Source organism: Python bivittatus, unplaced genomic scaffold (assembly GCF_059951505.1).
Source record: "Python bivittatus isolate LINGU-HERP-01145 unplaced genomic scaffold, Pbiv_v1 ctg000080_np1212, whole genome shotgun sequence".
Lineage (NCBI taxonomy): Eukaryota > Metazoa > Chordata > Lepidosauria > Squamata > Pythonidae > Python > Python bivittatus.
In genome coordinates, this window is record NW_028277035.1 from 314826 (window position 1) to 342192 (window position 27367).

Sequence of the window (27367 nt, forward strand, 5' to 3'; positions counted from 1 at the left end):
GAATTCCTACAGTGAAACAAAAAAGAAATATGAACTTCCCACAGAATAAATCTATTTGCCAATTCTCAATTTAAGAGAAAAAGTATTTATAGGCATGGACCTAAAAAGAATATAATAGACATAGTTGAATGTAAGAAGTGCCATGCTGCCTTCCCCCTCCATGACTTGGGCTGAAGAACACCAATGAGAATATATCTTCATAAATTCTGCTACCTGAAAGACAAAGGTAAAACTTGTGCACAGTAATCAGTTCAAGTTTCTGGGACTCTGAAGATCTGCATCATCATCATAATCATCACCATTATTATTTCAAATTTGTTATAGCCATCCAACTTCAATGGACTCTGGGTGGTGTACAAAACCAAAAAATCCATAAAAACAGATAAAATATTAAATTATGCATATCTAGAGCATGGTAAGAAGCTCCAGTAACTTGCAACTACTACTTCCATAATCATTAGCCATTCCAACTGAGGTTTTTATGACTTGTCATAAAGGAGCATTTGGAGGGCACCAGGTTCTCCACCTATTTTAAACAGATAGAACAGTGTGTTATAGACTTCCCTTCTCAATTCACCACTGTCTTTACTCTGCCCTGTAATATATCTGCATCTCCATTAATTTCATCAGTGCACTTTGTTTCAACATCAGATTTGTTGTAGCATTTGGGAAATTCTAAGACAAAAGACAGATTCACAAGCTAGAAAACTGCATATTGAAGCCTGTGAAGGCACAAATTCCTTGATATGCATAATATCAAATGAAATGGGTTGCAGAACTGGAAGTATAACACAACAGAATATATACTATCGCATGCGCAGTTTTGCAATTCAGATGAGGGAAATTCCATAATTCCATAGTTATGTTTAGATTGCATTCTCTCTTGACAAGCCAGTTTACTTTCAAAGACAAATTAAATATTGGAAACAAGGGCCTAAAAATAAAAATCATCCCTCTGTGCCAGTCCTTTAATCCCCAACACATTTGATCCTTAACTTTGCTTCAACTGCAAAAAGAGAGCAATATCAATGGTGGGAAGTGATTTTCCAGGCACCAATAAAAAATCTGATTTTCTCCCTGCTCATCTCTTGCTACTTCTGCTACTAGTGGCACCTATACCTGAAGTTAAGTAAGGGTGGGGTGAAGTGAGGAGGGCACTCTGAGATCTAGTACGTGGTAGCAGATGAGAAATTAGAAATCCTTCTTTGGCCTAGACATTAATCCAAGCTTGAGAAGCAGTGGGATTCTCTCCTTTGAGGTAATCTTTTAAGCATCCTGGGAATTTGTTTCTAAAATAAGCTCAGGGGGAAATCCATATTCTCACTAATTGTAAACTGATTTTATTTGCTGCAATAACTGCTGTGGAATTCGGTTCTAGGCATGCTGCATCACTAATACAATACCCAGACCACAGGTTTTGTGAAGATTGTCATTTAATCACCTTTGGAAGCTGGAGTCTCCTGTCTCAAAAGAATACATACCATCCTTCATGCGGAGGAGCAAGGAAGGATCAGCAGCCGCTGTGGAGAAATAGGCAAAACCTTTTGGATCCCAGAAGAGCTCATCTTGCTTATGCTGCAGCTGCACAGCCCATTCCAACCAACTCGGGTTCAGTGAGGCTTCATATAGATCAAAGAGTGCTTGGATTACAAAGACATAGTCCTCTAGGAATCCATGGATGGGCACAGAACTGCAAAAACAAAGGGGGAAAAGCCCAACCTCATAAGAGGAGCTCAGACCTATCATTACTAAGTCCAATTATTATTATGAGCACCACAGAGAAATGTAGGTGAAATACTCCCAGCCATTTCTGTTATTTCAAAAGAAGATCCAAGGTTCTGATTGGTTAAATCACATTCTCTAATATCCAGGCAGAACTCTATTTTCTTTGCCTTGTGGCAATGATTTTGACTTATGAGAATGAGAATTGAGAAACTACAAGTGTTTGTGCTGAAATTTTACTGCCATTCTCACACCAGACACTATTACAGGAGATTGGTACATAAGTATTGCTGGATAGTCTAGCAGCATTTTATACAATATAGGGGGAGGGGGGCATGATATTTTTTTATAGGTGTGTGTATATGTACACACACACACACACATCTGGGTCTCCCTACTCCTAGTCCAGCACCTTCCCCCCACCCCTCTAATTTATAAAATACTAAAATAGGTAAGAATTTTTTTACTGTTGCTTTGCCCTGGATGCTTGGAAAAGACAGTATAGACAGTTCTCAAATTCAGTATAATGTTTTCTATCTTCCTAGGTGGAAACTGAAGGATAGTATAACAAACCCCTTTTAAAAACAATGGTTACCATATTCTCAGACACAAGGCAAGTAGATAGCCAATATAATTCTCCAAATATGGGGACCAAATAGGAAAAACAGTACTTCAATCTCCCCTGAAGTGATATTACAAAGGTGAAGAACTTTACTACTGAAATAAACCTGGGAGCAAAGCATTTATCCATGAAAAGGTGAGTGCAAATGTAGTTTTAATATCACTTCTTCAGTCTTCCCCTCCTTTGTCTCCTCTCTCCACCTTTTCTCCCACCAGCTAAATTTGCTAGCTTAAACAAAGTTCAACCTGAGATGTAAAAAGCGGGTGCAGAGCCACTATTAGCACAATGTAGTCAAGCAAATCACCCTCCCTTTCTGATTACCTCTAGTTCTATTGACATATATGTAATTTGTGTTTGGTCAAGAGAAGAACCGGTTTTAAGATGGCATATCCTGTCAGAAGACGGGTATTTGTAGAACGAGCCAATGTCATAAAAGTATCTGTTGGGCTACTGTGAAAAGGTAGGAGGCAGTGCATCCTTCCCCAGGTAAATAGCTACCAATCTCAGTATAGGAAAATAGGCTGCAACCTCTTGTATAGGCCTACTGCAGCAATTCAAACTACAAAGGATACATGTGCTCTAGACTCCTCCACTGTATACCTGCCTTTAATCGAAATGCTTGCTTCTGCACATGGAATCCCAATGGTCTGTCAAGAGGGTCTTACAATGCCTCCAGTGCTACAGGTTACTCTTACTCATCCACAGACTCAAGATACATAGGAACAAATAGAGGTTTATAACTTTTACTCTTCGCTAACTGAAACCTCCATTCACTCTCACATACACATGCTCATTCATATCTACCCAACTTAAAGCCTAGCAGGGCAGACTAGGTTTGAGTTTCAAAGAATTAAAGCAGGACACCCACCGTGCACACTCCTTTGTCCTATGGGATGGTTTGGCTATCCCATCTTGGCATTTTCTCATGATTCTTAGTACTTTTCCACCTCATCCAGTTCACACGGGAACCATCTGTTGTTTTGAAAACAACTTTTGTTGCATCTCCTTCAAAGCCATCATTCTACCTAGGCTAAGTAGGCTGCAATCTTCTAGAACAAAACTTTCTGACTCTCTCGCCTGATTTGGATGGGCTTCATATACTTGTCAGCCCTCCCAGGTAAACCAGACAGGAAATACAAACAGATGAGCTACTTCTACTTTATTCTTAGGCTACATTAACAGAATCTTGCAAGTATGAAAGTACAAATCTCCTGCCATCCCGTTTTACTGCCTGATCAGTTAGGACAGGTCCTTTCTAAGTTTCTTTCTCTCCCCTTTACTCAGTTGCAGGCTCCTCCCCTTTTATCTGATTGTTCCCTAGGCAGCATCTCTTCCCCCATCTGCCAAGGTCATTCTCACATTCCATACTCCATCTTTCATACATGTCTATTTACACAAATATATGGTACAGATAATCCTCACTTAACAACTGCCCTGTTTAGCAACCATTCGAAGTTACGACACTGCTGAAAAAGTAACTTTACAACCGGTCCTCTCACAACTAGTGGCTGGATGGCCACTAGATGGCAACAAAGTCTTTTATGCCATCTAGATGTCATATGGATTTTTGAAGCCCAGGTACAGTAGCCTAGTTTAAGCATATAGCCAAGGTTCAAGCGAGGGGGGAAAAAAAAAAGTCTGGAAACTCCAAATGTCAGATTCAGTTTTGTGATGAGATTAAAGTATATATAGGCCACATTTGCCTAGCATGCCCTTAGATGTTTTATCTTGCAGGCTTGGCTGGTTTCCCTCCTCAAGAGAATTCTAGGCCTAGCAGGCTCCAGTCCTAATTGCCTCTTCTCATGCACACTTCCTTCAGCATCACAGAAACAAAAATGCAGTTGCCGCGTGTTTGGGTATGAAGGAAGCCTGCTTTCTTCCAGGCCTAATTATTTATTCACCCAACTCAATATAGTTTTGCATTTAATTGGCAACAGCTCTGCAGGGACTCAGGCACAAGTCTTTCCTATTGCCTATTAACTAATGTTTTTAACTGGAACCACGAGGGTGGACCAGAACCTCACTGTGCAAAGTAAGGTACTCCATCCCTGAGGAAAAGTCCCATTCTCCCTCTGCCCAAGCTCTCTTCTTGCTGGTTGCCTTGTAGCGCTTGGGATTGCCTGCCACTTACCTCTGGCTCACTGTGTTGCCTTGGCCCTTGTAACAGGTTCTTAGCAGCTTTCCACTGCTGGCATTAAACATGTGGTTTTGCAAGAAGGAAGCTGCACGTACAGCTCGGTCAATGTATTCTTTCTTGCCCAAGATGGCTCCACACTGAGCAAAGCCAGAGATCATCAGTCCTAGGAGGCAAAGCAGTGGAGAGTGCTCATTTGAATTCACACCCTCAGAACATTCAACCAGCAGCTAATTTCTTTTGACCCTGAGCAAGTCTCCTAGTAGTCTACTCAGTTTATGTCACTTCTTCCTTAAAATGGCTCTCTTCGCATAGTATGCTAAAGACAGGGTAAAGGCAGACTATTATTTGTCAAATGCTTCACTTGCCACTGAGCAGAGCATTATTTTACATGCTTTCTTCTACTCCTAATCAGAGATTCAGGAAAAAAGAAGAGGACAAACAGTGTCTTCATCACTCATGACACAATGATTACAGATCGGGTGGCATTCACTCATAGAACTTAGAACTTGGTAAAATAGTCACCTGCAAAGATCACAGTCAGTAAGTCTCCATGGCCTTGAATGCTTTTTCCCTCACTGTTTTAAAAATGAACTTAGAAACTCAAATGGAAGATTTCTGAAAGACTGCCTGTGAATTCTGGAACCACTTGGACAGCATAGACATTGTCAAGGCAGATAGCGAGTGAGCTTGTCTATTACTTTTCCATTATATGTTCAAGTATCTTCATTTCATAATGGAGAGGAGTGCTCCCTCTGTGTTTATATAATGTGAAAAACTACAATAACACAAACACCTTCATGGGTTAAGGAAGATTTTTTCTGGCTGTGAGGAAATAGAAAAAAGATGCTACTGCCCCCTGCTGTCAAAACAGTTTCAGTAAATAGTTCTTGTCCAGTCTACTTTTGGCCAGAATAAAAAAAGAGGAAAAGATCAAAAACCAGGAGAAAGAGGAAAAACACTAGATAACTTTGGTGGCATCACAGACTATTTTTCTAACACCAGAGAAGTAGACTTATCAGGTGTGGTTAAGTCAGCTCACCAAATTATTTCCCTTAAATGGCTGAAAAATGGAAGAACTTACCACGACAAATATACTATTCCCCTTCTCACAGAATTCTCCCATGTATCTGTGCAGTTTGGCAAAGGTGTGACTGAGCTCAGGGCAAAAGAACAAGCCTCACCATTCCAGGATGCCAGCATCTTGCTGTCCAGATGGGGCCGTGGCCGCTGGGTTCGTGCTCCGTATAGTTTTTGTCTGCTTTTAACAAGCAACGTCTTCAGCTGTTCCAGCTGCAGTCCAAATCGGGCGGCTGTAAGCTCCAGGGAGTACTGCATTATCAGAACATTTTTTCCTTTTAGTTCATTGTGAGGATCCTGAAACAAAAGAGCCGTGTAAGAGAATAGGGAATGCCTTCTTAAGCCCTCGCATGGTAGTACGATATATGACCCATCAATGGAATATTTTCAGATGGGAAATTTTACTGATACCAATATTTTTTCTTTTTTTCTGTCTGATTGTTTTATACACACGTTACGTGACTAAACATTCTTCCTGTAGCAGCTGTTGGGGGAGATGTTTGCAACATTTCTTAAATATTCCAAAGGTTTTGCCATTTGGAAAAGGTTGAATATCCCTAACTAATTCATCTACCACAACACTGTCATGACCTTATCAAAAGAAAACAGTTCTTCCTAGGCCTCCTAAATAATGATTTTCTTCTGTCAAAAGACTGAATTACCTATAAAGCCTACACTAGCTCTTTCCACTACTTTGGGGGCATCAAGTAATTAAATTCATTTTCAAGCCCAGCTTCAACTTTTTAATCGATCAGTATTGTCTTATTTTAGACAGCAACTGATGGCTGAATCTTTTTCTTTAAAAAAAAAAAAAAAGCCCATGCACATCTTGCAGCACCCCAGAGCTTTCTCCCACCATCTTCTTCCTTCCTATAATGATCAAGCGAGCATGCAACATTGACTGCGCACCATCTCTGTGAGATCATCTGGATATGTTGGTTTCCCTTGATAAGTTGCTCCCAAAGCAAAACAGAGCAAGATGGACAGCCTAATGGATCAGCTAAAGTAACTTTATGACCAATCCTTGCATTTACAATCTTCGCAGGTCTGTAAAGATCATCAGCACAGTCACAGCTTCACTTAGCAACCACTTCACTTAACAACTGTGTTGCCAGTCCCAATTGTGGTTGCTAAACAAGGGCTATCTGTACAATATTAGTACCCAAGAGAATAAAAAACAGGCAAGATGATTTCAACTGGGCATTTATTCCAATAAATGAAAGCTTCTAGTATCCTAGCAGTTCTGAGAAGAACTAGTGATCCTGAATTCTGAGATATGACAGAGCTCATTCTCTCTCCAGAACTATTTGTTAGGGTTTTCTCATGGGAAGAAGTGCAGCTCGTTATCTTCAAAACATATTTGTTATGGGTAAGCAAGTCATGTGAAAATTATTATTGTAATTGTGCACGTATCCTGCTATTTACTGCCACCTATGGGCGTCCGTATGCTCGTTACTCAAGGGGTGGCAATAAAACGGGAGGATTATATGCCCAACCTCTCAGTAGAGTTTTAGTCACCATGTAGTCAATTTTTATGGGTTATGTAGTAGTAACAAATAACCAAGTAGTGTACCTCTTCCCTGGGAGTTTTTAGCTAGAGACTTTGTTATATCTGTGGAGTTGTTAAGTCTTGGATGCTAAATACATGAGAAGAAGTGTTTTTTCCTATATTTTGTATGAAACTTGTATTTTATGGAGTTTTGCATTTTTATCAATAAACAACCAGATATTTTATACTTTCTGGCTGGATTTCTTTGGAGAACAAGATATGGACATTGCATTTTGTAAATCTCTCATGCTGGTGTGTATTTTTGGCAATTTCCTGGGAGTACTGCTGCACTCTGCGCAACACTATTCTGAGAATCCTGCACCAAGCAACGACACAGGCACCAGTTGGATATTACGTGTGTTGTCACTAATAATAAGGGACTAAACTCTCCTGCCCACACTAAGCCTCCCCAACTGCACCTTCATTGGATTCACATTGCCATCCTCCTTCATTCCATAGTGATGCATGAAGACATCTGCAACGATCTTTTTCTCTGGGATCCCTTCAATGGGGTCTGGCAGGAGCTGCCGAATCTCTTCAGCTGTCCATACACAAAATGCACCCTCTTGCTTCTGCTCTGATTGGACTGTAGGGTATGAATCCGCATCCTCTGCACTGTAGAACCCCCCAGACTGAAAACCAAAGAATTAACATTAGCATACACTTTAATGCACAACCCATTTCTGAAACATATATATAAGGCAGTGAGTTCTGCCTGAGAAATGGGACTGAAACGATAAGGAGATGTAATCCTTCTCCTGGCCACTTGACTTCTGGTCAATGACTAGTAATAAAGCTTTGATTGGATTCTTGGCCATTTGTCACCCACCTCCCTATATGAGGTTTCAGACACACATTAGCCTTTAAGAAGGAGGTATCAGATTTTGCACGTAATGCATGCTTTAGCTTATCACGTGTTCAACACCATTTACACAATTTGAAGCTTTTCTTTCACATTGTTCTTAATCTGACTGTGGACACTTCCAGCATTTAAAGGACTTAGTTTTAAATAGATCTGAGAGAAATAATGGAATGAGACTCTATATTGACTTGGGAGGGATCCAAAAACGATATTGTTTCAAATAACCCATGAGCCTGGATTGTCCAGCTGCATCTGTTCCAAGTGGTGTTGGCAACTCAACATCTTATCATCAACTAATAGCAATATGCCTTACGTTGTCGCTTAGATCCCGAGAAACATAAAGCAGGATGTCTGCTGCTGTGTCTGCAAAGAATTCATCACCAGAAATCTGCATAAAACACAAGAAAACTTTATTCCAGAAAAATGAAGTTGGGAGGAAAGGACTACATAATCACTGTATTCTTGGAATAAACAATGTAAAAAGCCAAGTTGGGAATAAGGAGAAGTCTTACACAAAACCATGAAACCACAGGTTGCCTAACATCTAGCCCAGAATATGCAAAGCATGTAATTACCAGTTTGAAAAGAAACAGTTTACATTTGTAATGTGACACAACTTGGGGGCTGGGATATCCTGATATGGTGTTAAATATTCTTATTTCACACCTGAGGAACTTCTAATAGCCCTATAGCTGTAATATTTCACATTTAACCTTTTAAAACTATTAAAACTCGTATGTGATATGGATTTTGGCCAATAAGCATATTTAGAATTTTGAAAAACTGCTTCGGGAATTAATATAAAATAGCTTCAAGGAGACATGGCTTGACTATTCCTAAAACAACTATTAAGGTAGAAAACAACCGGTCACAAAACACCCATCTACTAGAAGACAAAGTGGTAAGATTATGCCCTCCCCTTACTCTATCCCCTTATTTTACTGTCTTAGAATTGTCTTTTTTTTCTGGGCAGGTGACAAATTTCCAAACAAAGCAATGGGCTGGAATCACTACCACCCCATTTTTGTTTTGTAACAATACAGCCCATACGGAGCCAAAAAATAACCTTGCAAATTAAGATCTTGTTAAAGATTAATGCTTTGCTTTATAGCATGCCTGCTTCCTTAAAATCAAATAAATAACAGGATCTATTAAAAAAAAATAAGTCAGCTTGGGGCAGAAACCTGGTGGACACCATGCTGGGAATCCTAAGAATATGGACAAGCATGGAATCATTTGCCCAGGTTCCATGAATGTTATTTCAAATCCTTAAGAATATACTTCACAGATATTACTATTTGAATAAATGCAGACAAAACTCCTGATTAAGTCCAGTTGTGAGATTCAGGCAACTTTAGACTCTTGCGAATTTCACGGTTGCAAATCCTTTTTGAATTCTATCTGGGGAACTTGATAATGGCCAATTAAAATCAGAGTGGGAGAAGAAAAATGGCTTATCTTTTAAGCTCTCATCTCTAGCCACGGTCACTTCAGCAATAATTCTTACTGAGCACCCAAGATGCTATTAAAAAGTGTCATATGTGCATTTATTCACTGGGTGGATATCCAGCCTATTTGTCTCAAAAGAGACATCCACACAACTTACAATTAAAATTCAACAATGCAACAGCATCACATCAATATTTATGTATTTATTTATTTATTGCAGGGATGGTCATTGTTCTCTGCTGATACCAATAACATGGAAAGCAGATATTTTGATAAGGATCCCTGAATAATTATAAGCTTCTCTACTTGCATCCTTCACCATAGCAACCTGTTCCCATGTCTGTCTGATCAGCTGGACAGGCAAGGAAAAGTGAGCAGGATGCTTAGGCCTCTGCAGATTGTGGAGAGTGGGCCTGAGAACCACATAGTCCATAGGTTTTCCACAGGTACTAGAGTATAGATATATTAAAATATTAGTATTCTTAGCCCACAATGAAACACAGTTGTAAACCAACACCAACCTAAACAAGAGTATGTCTCAATTTCTATTGCCCCATAAAACCTGAATGAAGAAGAAAACACAGCTGTTCAAAGAATTTTAATGGAACATGTTTGATAGGCCTTTCATGGGAGATTATTCTGCAAAAAATTACTGCTACAGGGGAAGGCCTTGTCTTCTATATAAACAAACAGTAATTAGTTGCAGGCCCAACTTTGGGGTGCACAGTATAAACCACAGAAGACAGAATGTTTGTGAAATGACTTTACTATTTTGTTTAAAATGGGGAATGGTCAGCTTTCAGAACTATTGTTCTTGTAATTTTAAGCAGCATGAAGAAAAAACAAACAAGCGAAAAACAAGTACAGCTTGTAATATGGTGATGCATGGATTTGAAACCTGATGACTGCTATCTTTTTAAAATCTACACATATGCAAGTATTATCATATATATGATATATTCTCTAGTAAGACTCTAGTATTACCTATTTTAAAGCATTTCAAGATTTCTCACAAGATCTTACAACTCAAGTGCATTTTTATTTTTAGATACTTGCATAGCTTCAAGAGAATGAGTGGCAATATAAGTGGTAGGGATTAACATAAGATGTTTTTGGAACGTAAGTGAACAAACTAGTTATGAGGGACAAATAGAGTTTGGGAAGAGACTACAAAGAACAAAGGGATATCATATAATTACTGTACGTGAGTTCTTTTAGAAGCCTAGAAAACAAAAGGTATCCTGCCATGCTGCTAGCATAAAGTGAACACTGGAAGATATTACGTAATTCTGATTTAGTTTCCCTTTAGATAAAAAGAAGATCCTCCCCTATCAACTGTTTGCCTTTGATTACGAAGTCCATCATGATGGTGGCTGGACACACTTATGACCCTTGGAAATCTCATGTGAAAAATAATATTGGAAGAGTCAGGCACAGTAAGGTACTACCACCCCAAAATCTCATAGAGGAGTAATTCTGGCTGGAGTACTAAGCAAATTTATTCAATCCCAGAACATGTCTGCCACAAAGAAAGTCCACCTAGTAAACCGCTTCTTGTTTTTTTCTCTTCTCAACAATGCTATGTAAATACTGGTTGCTCTACAATGCAGAAAGTGATACGTCTAAATGCTGCTTTGGGTTTTCATTATGCTCTTGGGGTGCCAACATTACTGCCAAAAATAATGGTAGTAAGAAAAAATGGCATGGGGAAGCTGTATAAACAGTACAGCATTCCCCTTAGTTGTCACAGATGTCATAAAAGGAACAAAGGAAAGAAGAAACCTTTCCCCTCTGTTCTGCCCGTATGTGTATAAATGAATCCTGGATGCAAGAGCTAAACTAAAGAAATTAAATGTCAGTCTACAATAGCTTCTTCTTGCCCCATCCTCCTCTTTTTGCCCCACATTCCATTGTTATCTCCATGTTCACTCAGCAATAAGTGGAGAATGTAATGTTAAAAAAGGATCCAAGGAATCACCCTACTGATTAGCAATAACATATTCTAGTTCAATCAAAGACTGATCTGAATCTCAACTGCTGTTCCAGACACAAGGAAATATACTTCCCCCAGATTGTTCACCCTTGTCATCTTGAACAGTATGTTTCCTATACTCCCCAGTCTTACTGCTCTATACATGTGTGGCTAATAGGGATCACAAGACTTATTCCTGGGTAAAACTGTAACTTCTCCCTTACCATTCATCTAAATCAGCAAGAAAGAAACAAAGGTAGTAAAAATACAAGAGTCACCCAACTTTCTTTCTCCTGGGCACCATTACAAAACAATTTGCTTTGTGACTCCAATAAACAGGGTTAATTCATCAGTTCTTTCAGGCCCTGATATGGTGGCCAAAAGATTTTGCTAAGGAATACCTGAAATGCCTTCGCGTAAACTGCTGCCAGCTGACCCTGATCATACAGCATCTTTTCAAAGTGAGGGACATGCCAACGTTGGTCAGTGGAGTAGCGATGGAACCCCTGCAGGAGAATTGGTGTGGTGGGTGGGGGTAGAGAAGAATCTTTTTAACATTTGTGCCTTGTAAGAACTATGATTCAATTTTCTACATACAGAGCAGAAAACATGGAGATGAATAATTTTGAGAGTTCACTGGTCAAGCCAACTAGTTCACTGATCACCAAGTGAATGTGGAGGGTGGTCTACTGGCAATATGAAGCCACCAATGCAGGTCAGTCACAGCACAATCTACAATGATGTAACTCATTCACAGAACATAAATATCTACTAGCTAATACACTGGTTGGGAGCAGAACAGCGAAAGCATAGCAAATGTCAGATTTGGCAAACCACAATGTAATGACTGGCACATGCAGTAAAAGTTCCAGGAAACAAACTTCTTCGTTTTCTGCTTATCTTTCTAGAATCTGACACTTCAGCATAGCATATATTCTATTTCCAAATCAATTATCTAAAAGCCATTGCTCATAACAGCTAAAAGCCTGGATTGAGGAGAATGTAATGGAGTGGCTGGAAAAAGGGATAGAAGAAGAAAACAGATTTTTTTGAAAGACCAGCTAAAACATTCTATTATTTGAACAGGTTATTCCCTGATTTGTACTGAGAAGCTATTTTCAAAGGTCTCTACTGATGAAGTGAAAGTTGCCACAGAAATCAATGAAGAAACCCAAGATTTTAATATAACCAAGGAGGAGCATCAATTAGTTCATTCACATACTAAAATGATCTACTACAGGAGTCCGCAAAGTGTGGGATGAGTCTCTCAGGGGAACTGCAAGCAGCTCAAAGGAGATTGCAATCGTTTTGCAAATCCTGGAGTACTGTCAAAGCAGGGAGCAAACCCTGGAGCAACTTTTGGTAATGTTCCCACTACCCTAATGGCAAGCAAAGCAGGAGTTCTGTCAAAGCTTACTCCAGCTTTGGTGGGGTAAACCCACAGTGAGCTTGCTCAAGCCTGTGGGTCTGGCCATTGGTCAAAACCACCCAACAATCCCAGCAATTGTATTTATTATCTATTCTTCATTTATTCTTAGTGTATTGTTTAGTTGTTATGAGGAAGGGTGCACAAATTCATTTATCATTTTAGGGGATCACAGAACTGAAAAGTTTTAGAACCCCTGGCTGGCTGAGATCTGCACACACAAAACTCATTCACTGTTGTGGGGAAAATGCTAACTCACTAATATAGATAAATTGAAAATGCGACTAGGTCTGGGAGGGGGAATAAAACAAAGCTGCAGCCCTAAATAGAACCTTCTTCACTTCATTTTGTTATAGGTCCTCACACTTGGACATTGTTTATTTGATTTAGGTTACTTACAGCTATAGCATCTTTGGAGTTAAGTTTCTGGAGGGTGGGAGTCAGCAGGATCAGGATCTAAGATTAGGGTATTTACAGCAAATTTGTCTGCCATATAATGAGTTAGATTAAAACAATTAAGCCCAAACTAATGTCAATAGGCCCAGCAACCAACTTTAGAATTGACCATGAAGATACTGAAGTGGTAGAAAACTTCTGCCTTTTGGGTTTGACTATCAACAGTAAAGGAACCAGCAGTCAAGAAAAATGTCACAGGCTAGCACTTGATAGGGTAGCAACGAAGGCCTTGGAAAAGATACTTGGATGCCTTGACTTGTCTATATCTACAAAGCTCAGAACTGTTCAGATTTTTTTTCCCTATGATACTCTATGGGAGCAAAGTTAGCCATTGAAGAGGCAGGATAGAAAAGGTATTGATGCTTTTGAACTTTGGAGTTGAAGATGACTCTTGAGAACACCTTGGATAGTGAAGAAAATAAATAATCCAGATCATAGAATAAATCAATCCAGAGTTCTCACTCAAGGCACAAATGATCAGGCACAAATTATCATATTTGGGACATATTATGTGAAGACCCAGCTTTCTTGAGTAATCTATAATTCTGGGAATGGTGGAAGGAAAAAGAAGAAGGGGACGACCATCAGAAAGGTGGATGGACTCAATTACAGTAGTGATGGATACATCACCGGAAGACCTGAAGGGCCAGGTTGGGGAGAGATAATCCTGGAGGAGGCTTATGTATGTGATCACTAAGAGTCAATATCAACTTGATTAGCACAACAATCAATCAAAATTAAAATTAAAATAGGGTAGGGAAGACTAGTTAGCCCATATGTGCATGGCCTCTAGCCTACACTGTGCCCTTGGAGGCCTAAAATGCAGTTTATGCAGGTGCCCAAAGTCTCCACTTATCCACTGCCACTGCATAATTCCCAAGCAAGTACACCCCCAAGAATCTGCTCAGTTCCTCCCCAGGCTGGAAGCAGTACAATTTTCTTGGAAAGCATGAGATGCAGGAACAACTCCTCATTTGCAATATCCTTCCAATTACAATGTACTTCTCCACTAGCTATCAACCCAGCTGTTTAGCAAGCTATGTATGATATGATTGCACTGGAAAGGGAGGATCCATTCCCTGTAAGCCAGTCCTCCCTAAGACAAAGAAAAAATGAGTAGGAGAAAGCACTATAGGTGAGACTGAGGATTCTACCAGAGTCACATCACCATCACATGGAAACAATATGCCAAAAAACTTGCCACCCCTATGCCAATCCAATGGAAAGTTGCATGCTGTATTTTTATAGTATTTTTTGAATTCAAAAGCATGCCACAATTTTTAACAGTTATTAGATTCCAATGGCAATTTTTTATTTGTTGATTATACTTTTTATCTACCTCCTCAAAGTGGAAAGCAGATTTATGAAGCTACTAACTTAAACTGGAAAGTGTCAGATTGGCAGACAAACAGTAGAGATCGACCACCACATCCTGACAAACATTATTTCTGAATCCCTTAATGAAAAGTTTCAAATTACTGTCTTACCTGAGCAATATGATCATGAATACCACCATAGGCCATCATCTTGAGCGTATGCAGGGCCATCTGAAGTGCTCGTGCTCCTTCAGTGGTTGACCGATGAAGAGCCCAATAGGAGAACAGAAAATTCAAGTTGACTGGAATGAAAGAAAATAGTAAAGTAATGAATTTTAGTCGATTGCTTATGTAATACTAGCTCCTCCTACAGAAATAGCTAGACAGTCTTGAACTAACCTGGGGTAGGGAATTTGGGAGATTCTGAGAATCCACCATATTCTTCATCATAAGTCTCTGATAGTTGTTGGAAACATCGGGTTGTCACCTCTTTTAAGGATGGGGGTGCTTCCTCCCCTCGAGCGCCAACATCAGTTCTAGCTAACAGTGCAGACAAGATTTTCTGGCTGTTTTCCAAAAGGGTACTTTTGTTCCGTTTCCACTGAGGAGTGGGGAGAAGATACCTAAGTCATAGTTTGCTGCTATTTATACATGCCTTATCTAGTTACATATCTTTTCAGGTTGCTCCAGAAAATGGTTTGACATCATAGCTGCTCCTTCTCACATTATCAGTTTAGAAATGAGATAGCAATCCATTAGGGGCAATCCCCCTCTGTCTGAGTTTTCACATAGAAATGTTTGGTATTATGTAAACTGAGCCGCTACTGTATGCCATGACTTATGGGTTAGAGTATTGTGTGAACTTAACCTACTGTATAATAGTTCTTTCAATGAACATAAGATTAAACCAATTATGGCTTAGCACAATGTATGAACCCAGTCGATGAGGTGCTCTAAGATGCTGTAGCTACCCCTCATCATGACCACATAGGAAAAAATTCACTACATGGATTTTTAATTCACAAAAATGTTTGCTGACATTTTTTTTAATTTATTACCTGCCTTCAGAGATATGCAACATGATGTAAAATATGGGGTTTTTTTAACCAACACTGATTTCTATCCGTGGAATATATTCCATTAGAAGGTTCTCTCTATATCTCAATTTCTCTTTCCTTAAATCCTGTTGTCCCTGGGCTTAAGCTAAAACTTCTCATTGGTTATATTTTCCCTTATAAACCCTTTAAGTAAAAACTCAAACTCGGCACTAACAATTATGTAGCTTAATCTCTCATGCATTATTCCAATGACACATTCAGCTTATTGCAGTTGTGGATACTGAATCCCATACCTGCTCTAAGACGCGAAGCAGAACAGTCCGAAAGCCAACCTGATAAATTCCATCCTCAGGAGGGAAATAAGTTCCACCTACAAATGGTTTGAGATCAGGAGTCAACCATACACTCATTGGCCAACCACCTCCACTGCTGGTTGCCTACAGAAAAAAGAATCAGATGGATTAGATTCCCTTCATTAATCTGTTCTAGAAATAACAAAGTCTTCTCTAAGTTCCAACTCCCCACCTGCACAAAGGTCATGTAAACTTTATCCACATCTGGACGCTCCTCACGATCCACCTTGATGCACACAAAATTCTCATTCAAAATCCGACCAATTTCCTCATTCTGGAAGGATTCTTGCTCCATAACATGGCACCAGTGGCAAGTTGAATAGCCAACTGAAAATAAAAGTTATCAATTAAAGAAAGATTACTTATGAAAAAAGTGATTAACCATCGTTTCAAAAGTGCTGATTTTTAATCCAAGAGAAGGGGACAGGGTGGGATTCTGAGAAGAGATACACCCACAGTCTCCTTCAGCAGACATAATTTAAGGGGCTGAACAAAACAAGAACAGGAACAGCAGGTCAAACAAGAATTGCTGACCATAAGCAACATTAGGGATTCTAACCCTAGATAGGTTTTCAAAAAAGGAGAATATTATTTCTGAGAATAAAGAACTAGTATAATAGTAAAAGGCTGCTGGATAAATATAAGAAAGGTGATTTGGATGTTTAATAAAAAGCTTCTATAGTGAAGTACTGAAATCAGATTATAAAAATTGCTGAAGCAGGAAAAGCCGTAACAGTAGCTTGGAAATATGATAAACCTTTTTAGGTTTCATTCCACTGCATGTTTACTTGTATGCTCCAGGTCCCCTCAATTAAAGATTGTAATCTTGTGGGATCGAGGAAGCTTATCTTCTCTGTCACTGTCCCCACCCTCCAGACAGCATCCCCCCAGAGATACAGATAGTGCCCACTCTCCTGGAGTTCCAGAAAGACCTTGCTCCCAAGCCTAGGGTTAATGTACTTGTGGGGGCCCTGTCGTGTTTTTATTGTTATATTGTTTTTAGTCTGGACTGTCATATTCTATGTGGTTTATGTTTTTAGCTGTTTTAACTGGGTATATGGTTTTTGTACATCACCCAGAGTCTATTGTGGGCAGCCATAACAAATTTAATGAAATAAATAAACTCAAACAAAACTGTTATTAAAAAAAAGAGAGAGAAATCCAAGACAGCCCAATTCTTCCAACATGTATCTTTATCCATACACTAACCCTCAGATGTTTTACACAACCAACCGATTGGCTTCAAATGAAATAGCCTTATCCATTAGCAAATCTATTGATGATCTTTTCAATATAAGCTCCTGCTCTTTACAGATGCAAACTGCATATCAAGAAATAAAGTTTTAGAAGAAAAGATAAATGTACTCCCCATTTTTCCCCAGAAAAAAATAAGATTGAAAAAAAATAGTGAGCAGTTGAAAATCTGCTTTGAACAACATTTATTTCTTTGTCCACATGTTTATCCTCTTAGATTTCAAACTGCTCACAAAGATATAGTATTGTTTTTACCGATAAGCTCACACATACACATGCACACATGGCTGGTGTAAAATAAAGCCATTCTTTTTTTACCTGACAGAAATATTAACTTGTTCTCTCTCTTTGCCTTATCAAAGGCTTCCTGGCCCCATGGATACCTGAGGAAAATTGAGGAAAGAAAGAGGCTAGATATTTTTTATAGTGTTTCCTTTGTAATATTCCTATGTTAAATGTAGGTAAGCAGCTACTGCCTTTTCTAAAGGCATGAAAAGCATGGTGAGGTAAGGCAGTGTCCACAGAAGAGTTCTACCCTGTTGCTTTGCAGTCCAACATTCCCCATCAAGCAGAAGAAACCAAGCGAATTCTAAAAAGTGCTACCTCAAAGCCTTCCTCCACTGTTGAGTTCCCAGTGTGATAGAGAACTATTTGCACAGGAAATAACACATTTGATAAGACTTGGTACTATGCCAAAGCAACTCTCCTGGCTGGTCTCCAGCCTGCAGGGAGGGCGCTGAGCAATTTAGCACAGGTTAGGTGTATATTGTCTACTTAATTAGAATTCGAGCTCATTGCTGCTGTTGATTTTAAATATCCATGAAATAATATTAATTAAAAGTAGCTTGCTGTGTAGTGAACAACAATCAGTGTGTTCTGATTATTCAGGTGTTGAACTAGGATTGGAGAGATCCATATTCAGATCCATCCTCATGGAAATTCAGAGAATGACTTCAAGCCAGTCACTCTCTCCACCTAACCTACCTTACAAGGTGGCTGTTGTGCAGATAAAATTAAAGGAGAATTGCCCTTCTTGTCAAAAAATTCAACATCCTAATTCAAACGTTAACAAATGACACATGTTAGTATATATGATATTTAGGTTTTACAGAACAAAAGCCATCTGAAATCAAACACAAACATGTCTCAGCTTTTCAGTCTGGTCAAAAATTTTAGACTTCACCTCAAGGCATAGAGCAACCTGGTCATTTACAGTCCATTTTTCTTCAATAAAATATTCACAAAATAGTCACAACATACACTTTTTAAAAACTTAACTGTAGCCCAAACAGCAGACACAAAGGATAAAACAACATAAAAGACAATTAAAATGGAAGAAAAACAATTCTATTGCTAAAACAACTGTGGAAATAAAATGCTTTAAGATTCTTTTCATTCTCTACCAGATTCTGTCACATTTCAGATTCAGAGCTGAAAAAGTACTGAAGAAGTGCGTTAGCCCCTCCACAAAGGAGCTGCAGCCCTTCCTGGGCTCACACAGTAGCTACACAATCCTGGGAAATGCATTTGAGTTAAGATGGTGCTGACAGCATACCCAGGGCCACGTCCTCCCTAGTTATCCAAGGAAGATCTCAGTCACTGTCCCTAATGGCCATCTGTCCAATCTTCAGCAATGATGGGTCTCAGTGGTAAACAGTAGGGCTCAGGCAGTCTCATATAACGTCTTAATATGAGGAACAGAATAAAATAAAAGTAGAGGGGGGGGAGGAGGAGGAGGAAATCCAAATTTCTATGATAGAGAGGAATAGAAGTAAAAGGAATAAAAGAAAGAAGCAAAGATAACAAGAGAGAAGTACAAACAGATATTGTTATATAAACCTTAGATTCATCTCCTTTACAGATGAGATAAAGGAAGAACTCAGAAACAAGCAACAAAGAGAGGAATTCAGAAACAAAGAAAGAATTAAGCTTAGGATCTGGATTTGAAAACTGAGAGAGTGCCATGTAGAGAAGAAGACTGAGCTACAGGAGGAAAAATGTTTTTATGAGAATGGGAGACCTGGAGGCAGCTGGAAATATTAAAGGAAAATGTAGATTCTTAAGAAGAGCATCCATGAAATCCCCAAATGATAAAGCCCATTTATTTCACTTCATGCCTGCACCTACTAAGAGAAAGGCAAAAAGTTTCCTTACCAGTCAACAGGGTTATGGGCATGCTGAAGGAGGTAAGGAGATTTCTCACGGATGAGACGGTTAGTATAGAGATTGTTGCTGGAGTTGCTGCCTTTCCCAGCTGTGGCCATGCTTAAGGCTGTCCTCAGAAAGATCGTCCTGAAACAAGAAACACAGACAGAAGGCGACTTGGTCAGCTTCTTTCCCAAACAACTAGATGTGGATTGGATTTCAGGCCAAGTTTCTAGGGCAATGTACAGTGTATACTTCCTCAATTGGAATTCTGGCAGACTCAAAACTGCATTGCCAGGAAACAGACCTGTCTGAATCCACAAACAAAGGAACAAATTGGCATTTTGTCGGACTCAAAATTGCATAGCCAGGAAACAGACCAGTCTGAATCAATCAATTAATAAGCAGGCAAGCGAGAAAACTCAAATTGCAGAGGAGCTTAGGAGACCGAGTGCTAGACTTTAGGTTCACCAGGCATATGGATTTCAGGCAAACAGGCTTCCCTCAGAGGGAATTCCGTGTATAGGCCGCAAGGAGTAAATCATGTTTTTACGCACATTATGTGTAACAGAAGGAAGATATTTTTTAGTCCAAGGTTTCAGGACATCATTCAAAATGTAGCAAAATTCCTAAGTGTTGAATCTATCTATCTATCTATCTATCTATCTATCTATCTATCTATCTATCTATCTATCTATCTATCTATCTATCTATCTATCTATGGTTTTCAGCCACTGAAAAGCCAATGGCCTTCTGTGTTGGTGGAGCCACTCTTTGAAACACCTTGCCCAAGATAATCATTATTATTTATTATGGTCGGTTGCACAGTTGTTGTTGTTGTTGTTGTTATATCTCCGTATTAAGACTGATGATCAACACTTTCTTCTTAATCTCATTTCAGTCTGTTACGGGAGACAGTGGCTTTTACCCTTCATTTGGTTGTTTCCTTTCTTTCTGAGGCCATGGTAACGTTTTGTCCCATGTTACTACAAATTAGCCAGGCAGGAGGGCCCACAGGAAATCAATAAATCTATAGAGAAGATTCTCTTCCCAGATCAACCCCAAAGGGTATCTCCAAAACCTGTGTTCATCTTTATGAGGAAGACAGCAGAAGTGGTCCCAGCTCCACAACTACTACTTTCCTTCAGTTACCTCAGGCCTCTTCAGACCCTCCCCAGCTCACAGCCAGCATCTGAGCTGGAAGGAAGTGAGGATGTTGAACGCAAGCCACGCGCAGAGGGCGCTGGGGAGGGCGGAAACTGTCCGTGTATTCCAGCCCCGCCCCCAGCCACACTTCGTCGAATCCCGTAAGGCAGAGAACATCTCAAAGAGAGTCACTGGCTTCTGCAAATACGTTTCCCGCCCCTATATGGATGCTTTTATTTATTTATTTACTTACTTATTTGAGAAGCTACCATGCTATTAAGCTGAGTGCCAGTGCCTACCAGTTTGAAAAAATGGGTGCTTTATAATTGGCAGCCATTTTGTGAATGTGCTCAGGAGAGGCTCTCAAAATTACCAGTCTGACCACCTACCCCAAACGGGCCTCTCCCTTGCTCTACAATAACCGCATCACTCCTAAACTTTCTACTATTTTTTCCCTGTTGTTTGCGTTATAAATCACTTTCTGTGCCCCACACCTGGAACAATAACGTCCTCCTTGCTCTCATAATCTTCCCTGAAATGTTTGTAATCTGCGCTTGTTATCTAGGGTTGCTGTTCATTCCTCAAGCATCTAAAACTTTCTAAATGCTGTAGAGATTCAAAATAAGGTGGTAGAAGAAATCTGCCGCTGTTTTCTTTTGAACAAACTAAATGGCCTGCCAAGACACAGACCAACCATATCTCTGTTAGGGCCCAGGAAGTAGTAATGCATAGAAGCTCTGGTGCACAGAATCCATCATTCTTGGCTCAAACATTTGGTAGAAAATTGCACATATTTGGGGAAAAGGCATATAAAACCTCAAGCACTTGAGAACTTTAGATCCAAATCCTCTATATATTATGGGCAGTTATGCAAAAGAAAGAAATCAGCATCTTAGATGTAGTAGCTGTGGACAATGCCAGTATAATGTGGCTCTGTTATTAACATCCTGTCGCCTATTATTTTCTTTTCCTGTTTTAGTTCTGTTTTTATAGTTTTTAATGTTTTTAATAATTATTATATAATGGTTTTATGTGATGATTGTTTATATATTTATTGTTTTATTGGATTGTTGTATGCCACCCAGAGTCACTTTTTGTGAGATGGGCGGCCATATAAATTTGATTAATAAATAAATAAATAGGGGCAGTTTCTTGAAGTTGTATAGTGGCAGTCCATAATAACCCCAAACTGATGACACACATACAGTGACATGATCATAGAAATGCCATCTACATGTATGTGGACCCCAACCTCTGATGCAAGTAGGGAAACCTCATCATGTGTGTGACAATGTCATCATCCACATTTCATCATTTGTCCCCCTGGTTTGCTCCATGTACACCCATGAAGCTGCAAGTGAGACCTAGGTTTAAGAAGAGGCCTAAAATCAGTCAGCACCACAATAAATGGAAAGTGTTAAACTCAGTTAACATCAAGCTTCCTTCCCTTTTGGGGCACCAGAGGTCTTTTATATTCAAATATCTGTTATTTCTAAGCATTCCCTTGGATGCTTAGAAAAGAGCCCCTCATTAAGTATAGCTAGAGATAAAATGCCTTACACTTCTCTATGGTTGTCTCAGTTCAAAATTGTGATGGGACAGCCTCTCTTGCACCCTCTTCAAAGACGCTTGCCTGTTTCAGCCATCATTACTAATCCATATCCAAGCTGAGGATTTTCAAACTGGCACTGACTCCACCTACATTCCAGAATGTGATCTGGATCTTTAGCAGGATGGATCCACTGGAGTAAGCACTGTATTGAACCAAGACTGTTCCTCTGGAAAAAAAACTCAGTAGGAGATCCTTTTACATATTGGTATACTCACAGCACTATACTGTACTATTTCTGTTTTTTCCTCTCTGTTACTATGTAATGGAATCTGCCTTTTTTTAATGCATAAACATGTGGCTGGGAATTTTGGCTGGCTGAGTTCTCTTCTCCTGTCCTATGTTCAGATAAATTATTTATCACTTCTATAGAAAATTGAGACATTTTTTAATTTATTTTTATTTATTTATCGAATTTGTCACCGCCCATCTTGTTAAACAACTCTGGGCAGTTTACAAAACAATGAAAAACAATTAAAATTACAAAATTACAATAATAAATAAAAAATAAAAAGATCCAAAATAATTGGCAATCACTCAGGGAGCATTATCGAGGCGCTAGACACCCCCAGGATTGGGTAGAGTTGTTATCCCCCCACGCAAGCTGGCAGAGCCAGGTCTTCAATTTTTTCCGGAAAGCCGGGAGGGTGGGGGCCTGCCGCACCTCTGGGGGAGAATGTTCCAAAGGGTGGGAGCAACAGCAGAGAAGGCTCTCCTCCTGGGCCCTGCCAGTCGACATTCTCTCGCTGATGGGACCCACAACATGCCCTCTCTGCCTGACCAGGTGGGACAGGTTGATGTGATGCGGGTAAGACGGTCCCTCAGGTAACCTGGACCCATGCCATGTAGGACTTTAAAGGTAATAACCAACACTTTGAATTGGACCCAGAAGCAGACTGGGACCCAATGGAGCTCGCGTAGTAAAGGTGTTATATGCGCCGTTCTTGGGGCACTCAAAATTATCCACGCGGCCGCATTTTGGACCAGCTGTAGCTTCCGGATACTCTTCAAAGGTAGCCCCATGTAGAGCGCATTGCAGTCTAGCTGAGAGATGACCAGGGCATGAGTGACTGATCAGAGAGCCTCCTGATCCAGGAAGGGGCATAATTGGTGTACCACACGAAGGTGGACAAAGGCTCTCCTGGCCACGACTGCCACCTGCTCCTTGAGCGGGAGTGTCAGTCCAGGAGGACCCCCAGATTATGCACTGGGTCCGTCCAAGGCAGTGCAACCCCGTCGAAAACCAAAGTTGGTAAGTCCTTGGATACAGAGGGGCCTCTAATCCATAGCCACTCCATCTTATCAGGGTTCAGCTGAAGCCTGTTTGAAATAAATATTTCAGTTTTCACCAGAGATCTCCCAAAATGTCACTGAGATTTTTCTTTGGCAGTGATAGACAAATTACAACCCTCAAGTTGCAGACTGTCATCCAAGAGCCTTGAACGCATGACTCGTGTTGGGGTCAATACCTCTTCCTGACTCCTCTCTTGATGTTGCTACTGCTGCCAACTTATTCAGCACCCTTGGTTCCATCAGGCCCAGTAGCCAAAGACTGTTCTCACTGCAGAAATTAAGATATCTGATGCTGTAGCTTCATGTTAGGACTTCAATCACTGGCCCTTACAGAAAGAGGGCCTTCAGGAAACAAGAGTGGCTACAAATGCTAGATGTTATGAGATAGCAAGGGGGGAGGGGAGGAGCCCTTCTAAGCCTTCCTCCTTTGCAATCTCAGCAAAGGGAAAGAGCTTTGGTTAAATGCGCATGTGCGCAGGTATTATGTGTGGCCTTTGGCCCAACTCAGCACTGCATGAGTCCCTCAGAGCCAAAGAAAATGCTCACCTATCTTTTAAGGGGCTCTTGGATGCACAACAGTATTCTACACAAAATATCCTTTTTAGTGTATACTGTCAGTCTTCCCAACTTGAACCTTCTAGATGTGTTTGGCTACAATTCCAACTTTTCTCCAGCTCACATGATTATATTAGTTGAGTATGACATGAGTATTATATCACGTCCATAGGCTTTAACTTACTATGGTAAATTACCAGCCCCAATTTCTGCACATTTATGAATCTTGCCAGACATGGCTTTCAAGACTAATTTTATCTGACTTCATTGCTGATTTTTACAATACTTTGCTAATTTGCTTATTCTGTAAGGGGTATTAGCATTTTTTGCCACAAGTATTGGGACAAATTTGCTGATACTTGGAACTGAGTTTCAAAATGAAATACTTAACTCAAAAGCAGTATTTACTAAGGCAGATAACCCAGTGGAATCAACAGAGCTTATTCACAGCAGTGTGTTAAAATACTAATTTTTATTTAGGGCACTTATATCCCAACTTCCTTTTGTCATAGAATTTAAGGAATACAGGATAAAGGTCTCCCTTTCAGACACTAACCAGATTCAACCCTTCAAAGCTTCATCAACCTTTGTAAAGGATGGCTTGTTCAGCATGAGACTAAACTCACATGGGTTTTTGAACAAGGGATAAGAAGTTGGCCAAGAAGACCTGGGGAGTAAACACCAATACAGCACAGTGATAATGATGTAGTGAAAACGTAATTATCAACAATGGACGGAAAAGCAATTGAACTGTTCTCAAAAATCAACATTGGCCGGAAGAGGCTGGTATGCATCGCAACACGGCAGCAACAGAAGGGGCAGGTAGAGAAGCAAAGGTTAATTCCAGTCTGCTTGCTACTGGATCAGCGTGTCAGAGAAAAGTACTGTAGTTTGTGCCCTGTAAACTGTAGCCTTTTCGTACAGAAAGCACGGGTCCCTTTGCTCTTTATATTCCACTACATTTATGCATTCCATTAAGGGAAACCTCATCGGCGAGGTTTCGGAAGTGGCTACTGCTGCAGACCTGCAAACAGCCCAAACCAGTCCTCCAGACATCTGGGTTGGGTCAAAACTAGCCACGCCCTCTCAGGGTCTCCTAAAGGGCAACAGAAGAGAGGGCATCTCTCCCGGGCCGAGCCAGCACCGCGCAGTTAGGAAGAGCTGGCACCGAAAAAGAAGTTGCCCCAGCCAAACAAAAGCGGAACACGGATCCCTCCGGGCCGGAGAGAAACCCTTTCCCCTCCCCCTCCAGATCGGCTTTCTTTCAGGTCAGAAAGCTCCAGATCGGCTTTCTTCCCCAGATCCGCCTGTAAACATCGCCGGCACGTGGCCTGCCTGGACCAAAAAGTGCAAGAGGCCGCGGAACTGGGGCGAGGAGGGAGAGCCGCTGTTGGTTCTGCGGCGCGGCCCCGATACCTGCGTGTCCAGGAGGGCCGCTTCTTCTGCCCGAGGCGGCGGCGGAGCAGCGGGGCGCAGCTCGCGCGGCGCCAGAGCGCGACGGGGGCGGAGATCATCGTCCCCGGCGGCGGGGGAGGCTGCTGGGCAACGAAGGGCGTTGCCGAAGGGGACGTTTAAGGTCAGGAGAGCGTTGCCTAGTCGGAAGGAAGCACCGGCCCCGTCAGAGCCGGGCGCGCCGGGAGTCCCTCCCCAGTTTCTCCCAGCTCTCTTCCAGCGTCACAGAAGGGGTGTAGCTCTGTTTTGAGATAGGCCGAAGACGGAGGAGGATCGTTTCGATCCCGGCCCTGCGGCGAAAAAGACAGGCATGGCGGGGGAGCGGGGGGCTGGTTCTCCCTGCCAATATTTAAAATAAATTGGATGCCTATTGTCGAGGCCAGTTTGATGTAGTGGCTAAGGCATTCGGCTAGAAAGCGGGAGAGCGTGAGTCCTAGTCCCGCCTTAGGCACGAAGCCAGCTGGGTGACCTTGCGCCAGTCCCTCTCTCTGAGCCCGAGGAAGGAGGCAAGGAAGGGAAAACCACTGCTGAAAATCCTTGCCAAGGGAGCTGCAGTCACCAGGAGTCAAAAGCTGAGCTGAAGGCGCGCGCACACTGACGAGGCGTCCTAGCGCGCATGGCGCGAGCCGTTTTCTAGCGGGCCAGTCTGAGAACTCCGCAGCGGGGTCCGCTGAGCCCCCCTCTCCCGCAAGGAAGCCGGTCGTTGCAAAATGCAGGGCTCCTCTGGGGGTGCGCATTCCTCGTGCCGTTCTGGAGGCCACGCTAGACTTTGCGTAGATCGCCACGCGTTTAGACTCGGATCAAGCTACGGTGATGATCCAGGTAGCCCGGCCTTACTGATTTTTCCGGATGTGAATAGCTCTTCCACCTCCGGGTCGGAGAGGTCTTTTCCTGCCGCCACATGATCCTGTCTTTTAGAAACGATTCCAAGATGCCCTGCGGGCCCTGCTTCTCAGCTATGGCCCTACTGTCTTTCTCGGTATTGTTAAGAGGCAGAAACTTTAAAGGACATTCTTTTTCTGATCGCTTATTGGAGATATCGGATGAGCGAGTAGATTAAACCTGGGACCATGTATACCAGTGTTGTCCAAACTTGGCCACTTTAAGATGAGTGGACTTCAACTCCCAGAATTCCCCAACCAGCTCTCATCTTAAAGTGACCAAGTTTGGACAACACTGACGAATACAGAAAGCGAGCGATCTTTTACTGAGCTATGGTGCTTCTCCTGTACAGGTTCAAAATGCAGATTGATTGCATTAATCCTTTAGTTTGAATGTGTAGACCCAGCCATTGTGGCTTTTTAAAAAATAAAACATGGGTAAAACATCATGATTTAGTGTGATATATGAACCCAGCCAATATATTTCCTTTCATTCCAGCAGGAAAGGCCGTTGTTGTTGGACTCAGCAATTGTAGAAGCAGAAACCACAGGACTTGCTCGCCTGCTGATCTTACCAGGTTTAAGTCCCTAATTGGTTTCTGTAAATAAATACCAGGAGGTTTCAACTTAAGATCAGAATCTAAAAGGGAAGGAGGCACACTCAGGACCAACTTCTAGCGATATAATCCTGAGTCCATTGCAGAAAAAGCAAAATAAGATTCTGTTATGATGTTTGAAAATAGATGCAATGGGAAGGGGCCTTTAGCATCTCAAATATTCATTGTGCAAAAGATGACAGAATTAAAAAACACTGCAATTAAAGAATTTGCTCTGTGTCTTCTTGATTTTTGAACACCAATTTCCTATTTCTGCAGTTAATAAAACCAATTTCAAAAAGACCCATGAAAATAAACTAGTAACTTTTTGATGAGGTGGCATGAACTGACTGAATATTGTTCTTGAGGGAACTGGATGAAGTAGAAATCTTTGTTTTTATTTTATTTAGAAAATATGTTCTGCTGGACTGCCCAGG

At 41.0% G+C, this 27367-nt stretch overlaps 1 protein-coding gene across 2 annotated transcripts in view; it reads right to left on the bottom strand.

Annotated features, from left to right (window-relative positions):
- SPATA20 (spermatogenesis associated 20) overlaps positions 1–26299 on the bottom strand; it is a 46337-nt gene extending 20038 nt beyond the window's left edge. The window contains exons 1-13 of one of the 2 annotated variants that reach the window (XM_007422166.4): positions 25418–26297; positions 19408–19545; positions 17572–17636; positions 16172–16326; positions 15940–16083; positions 14988–15189; positions 14760–14890; positions 11792–11896; positions 8283–8357; positions 7527–7739; positions 5663–5855; positions 4476–4644; positions 1482–1690 (exon numbers count right to left, since the gene is read on the bottom strand). In XM_007422166.4, the coding sequence (XP_007422228.1) occupies positions 1482–1690; positions 4476–4644; positions 5663–5855; positions 7527–7739; positions 8283–8357; positions 11792–11896; positions 14760–14890; positions 14988–15189; positions 15940–16083; positions 16172–16326; positions 17572–17636; positions 19408–19545; positions 25418–25515 (1897 nt within the window). In that variant the 5' untranslated portion in view covers positions 25516–26297. Of the gene's footprint in view, positions 1–1481; positions 1691–4475; positions 4645–5662; positions 5856–7526; positions 7740–8282; positions 8358–11791; positions 11897–14759; positions 14891–14987; positions 15190–15939; positions 16084–16171; positions 16327–17571; positions 17637–19407; positions 19546–25417 lie in introns of both variants that reach the window. The other variant, XM_088133280.1, reaches the window with a different exon arrangement.
- Positions 26300–27367: the final 1068 nt, after the last annotated feature.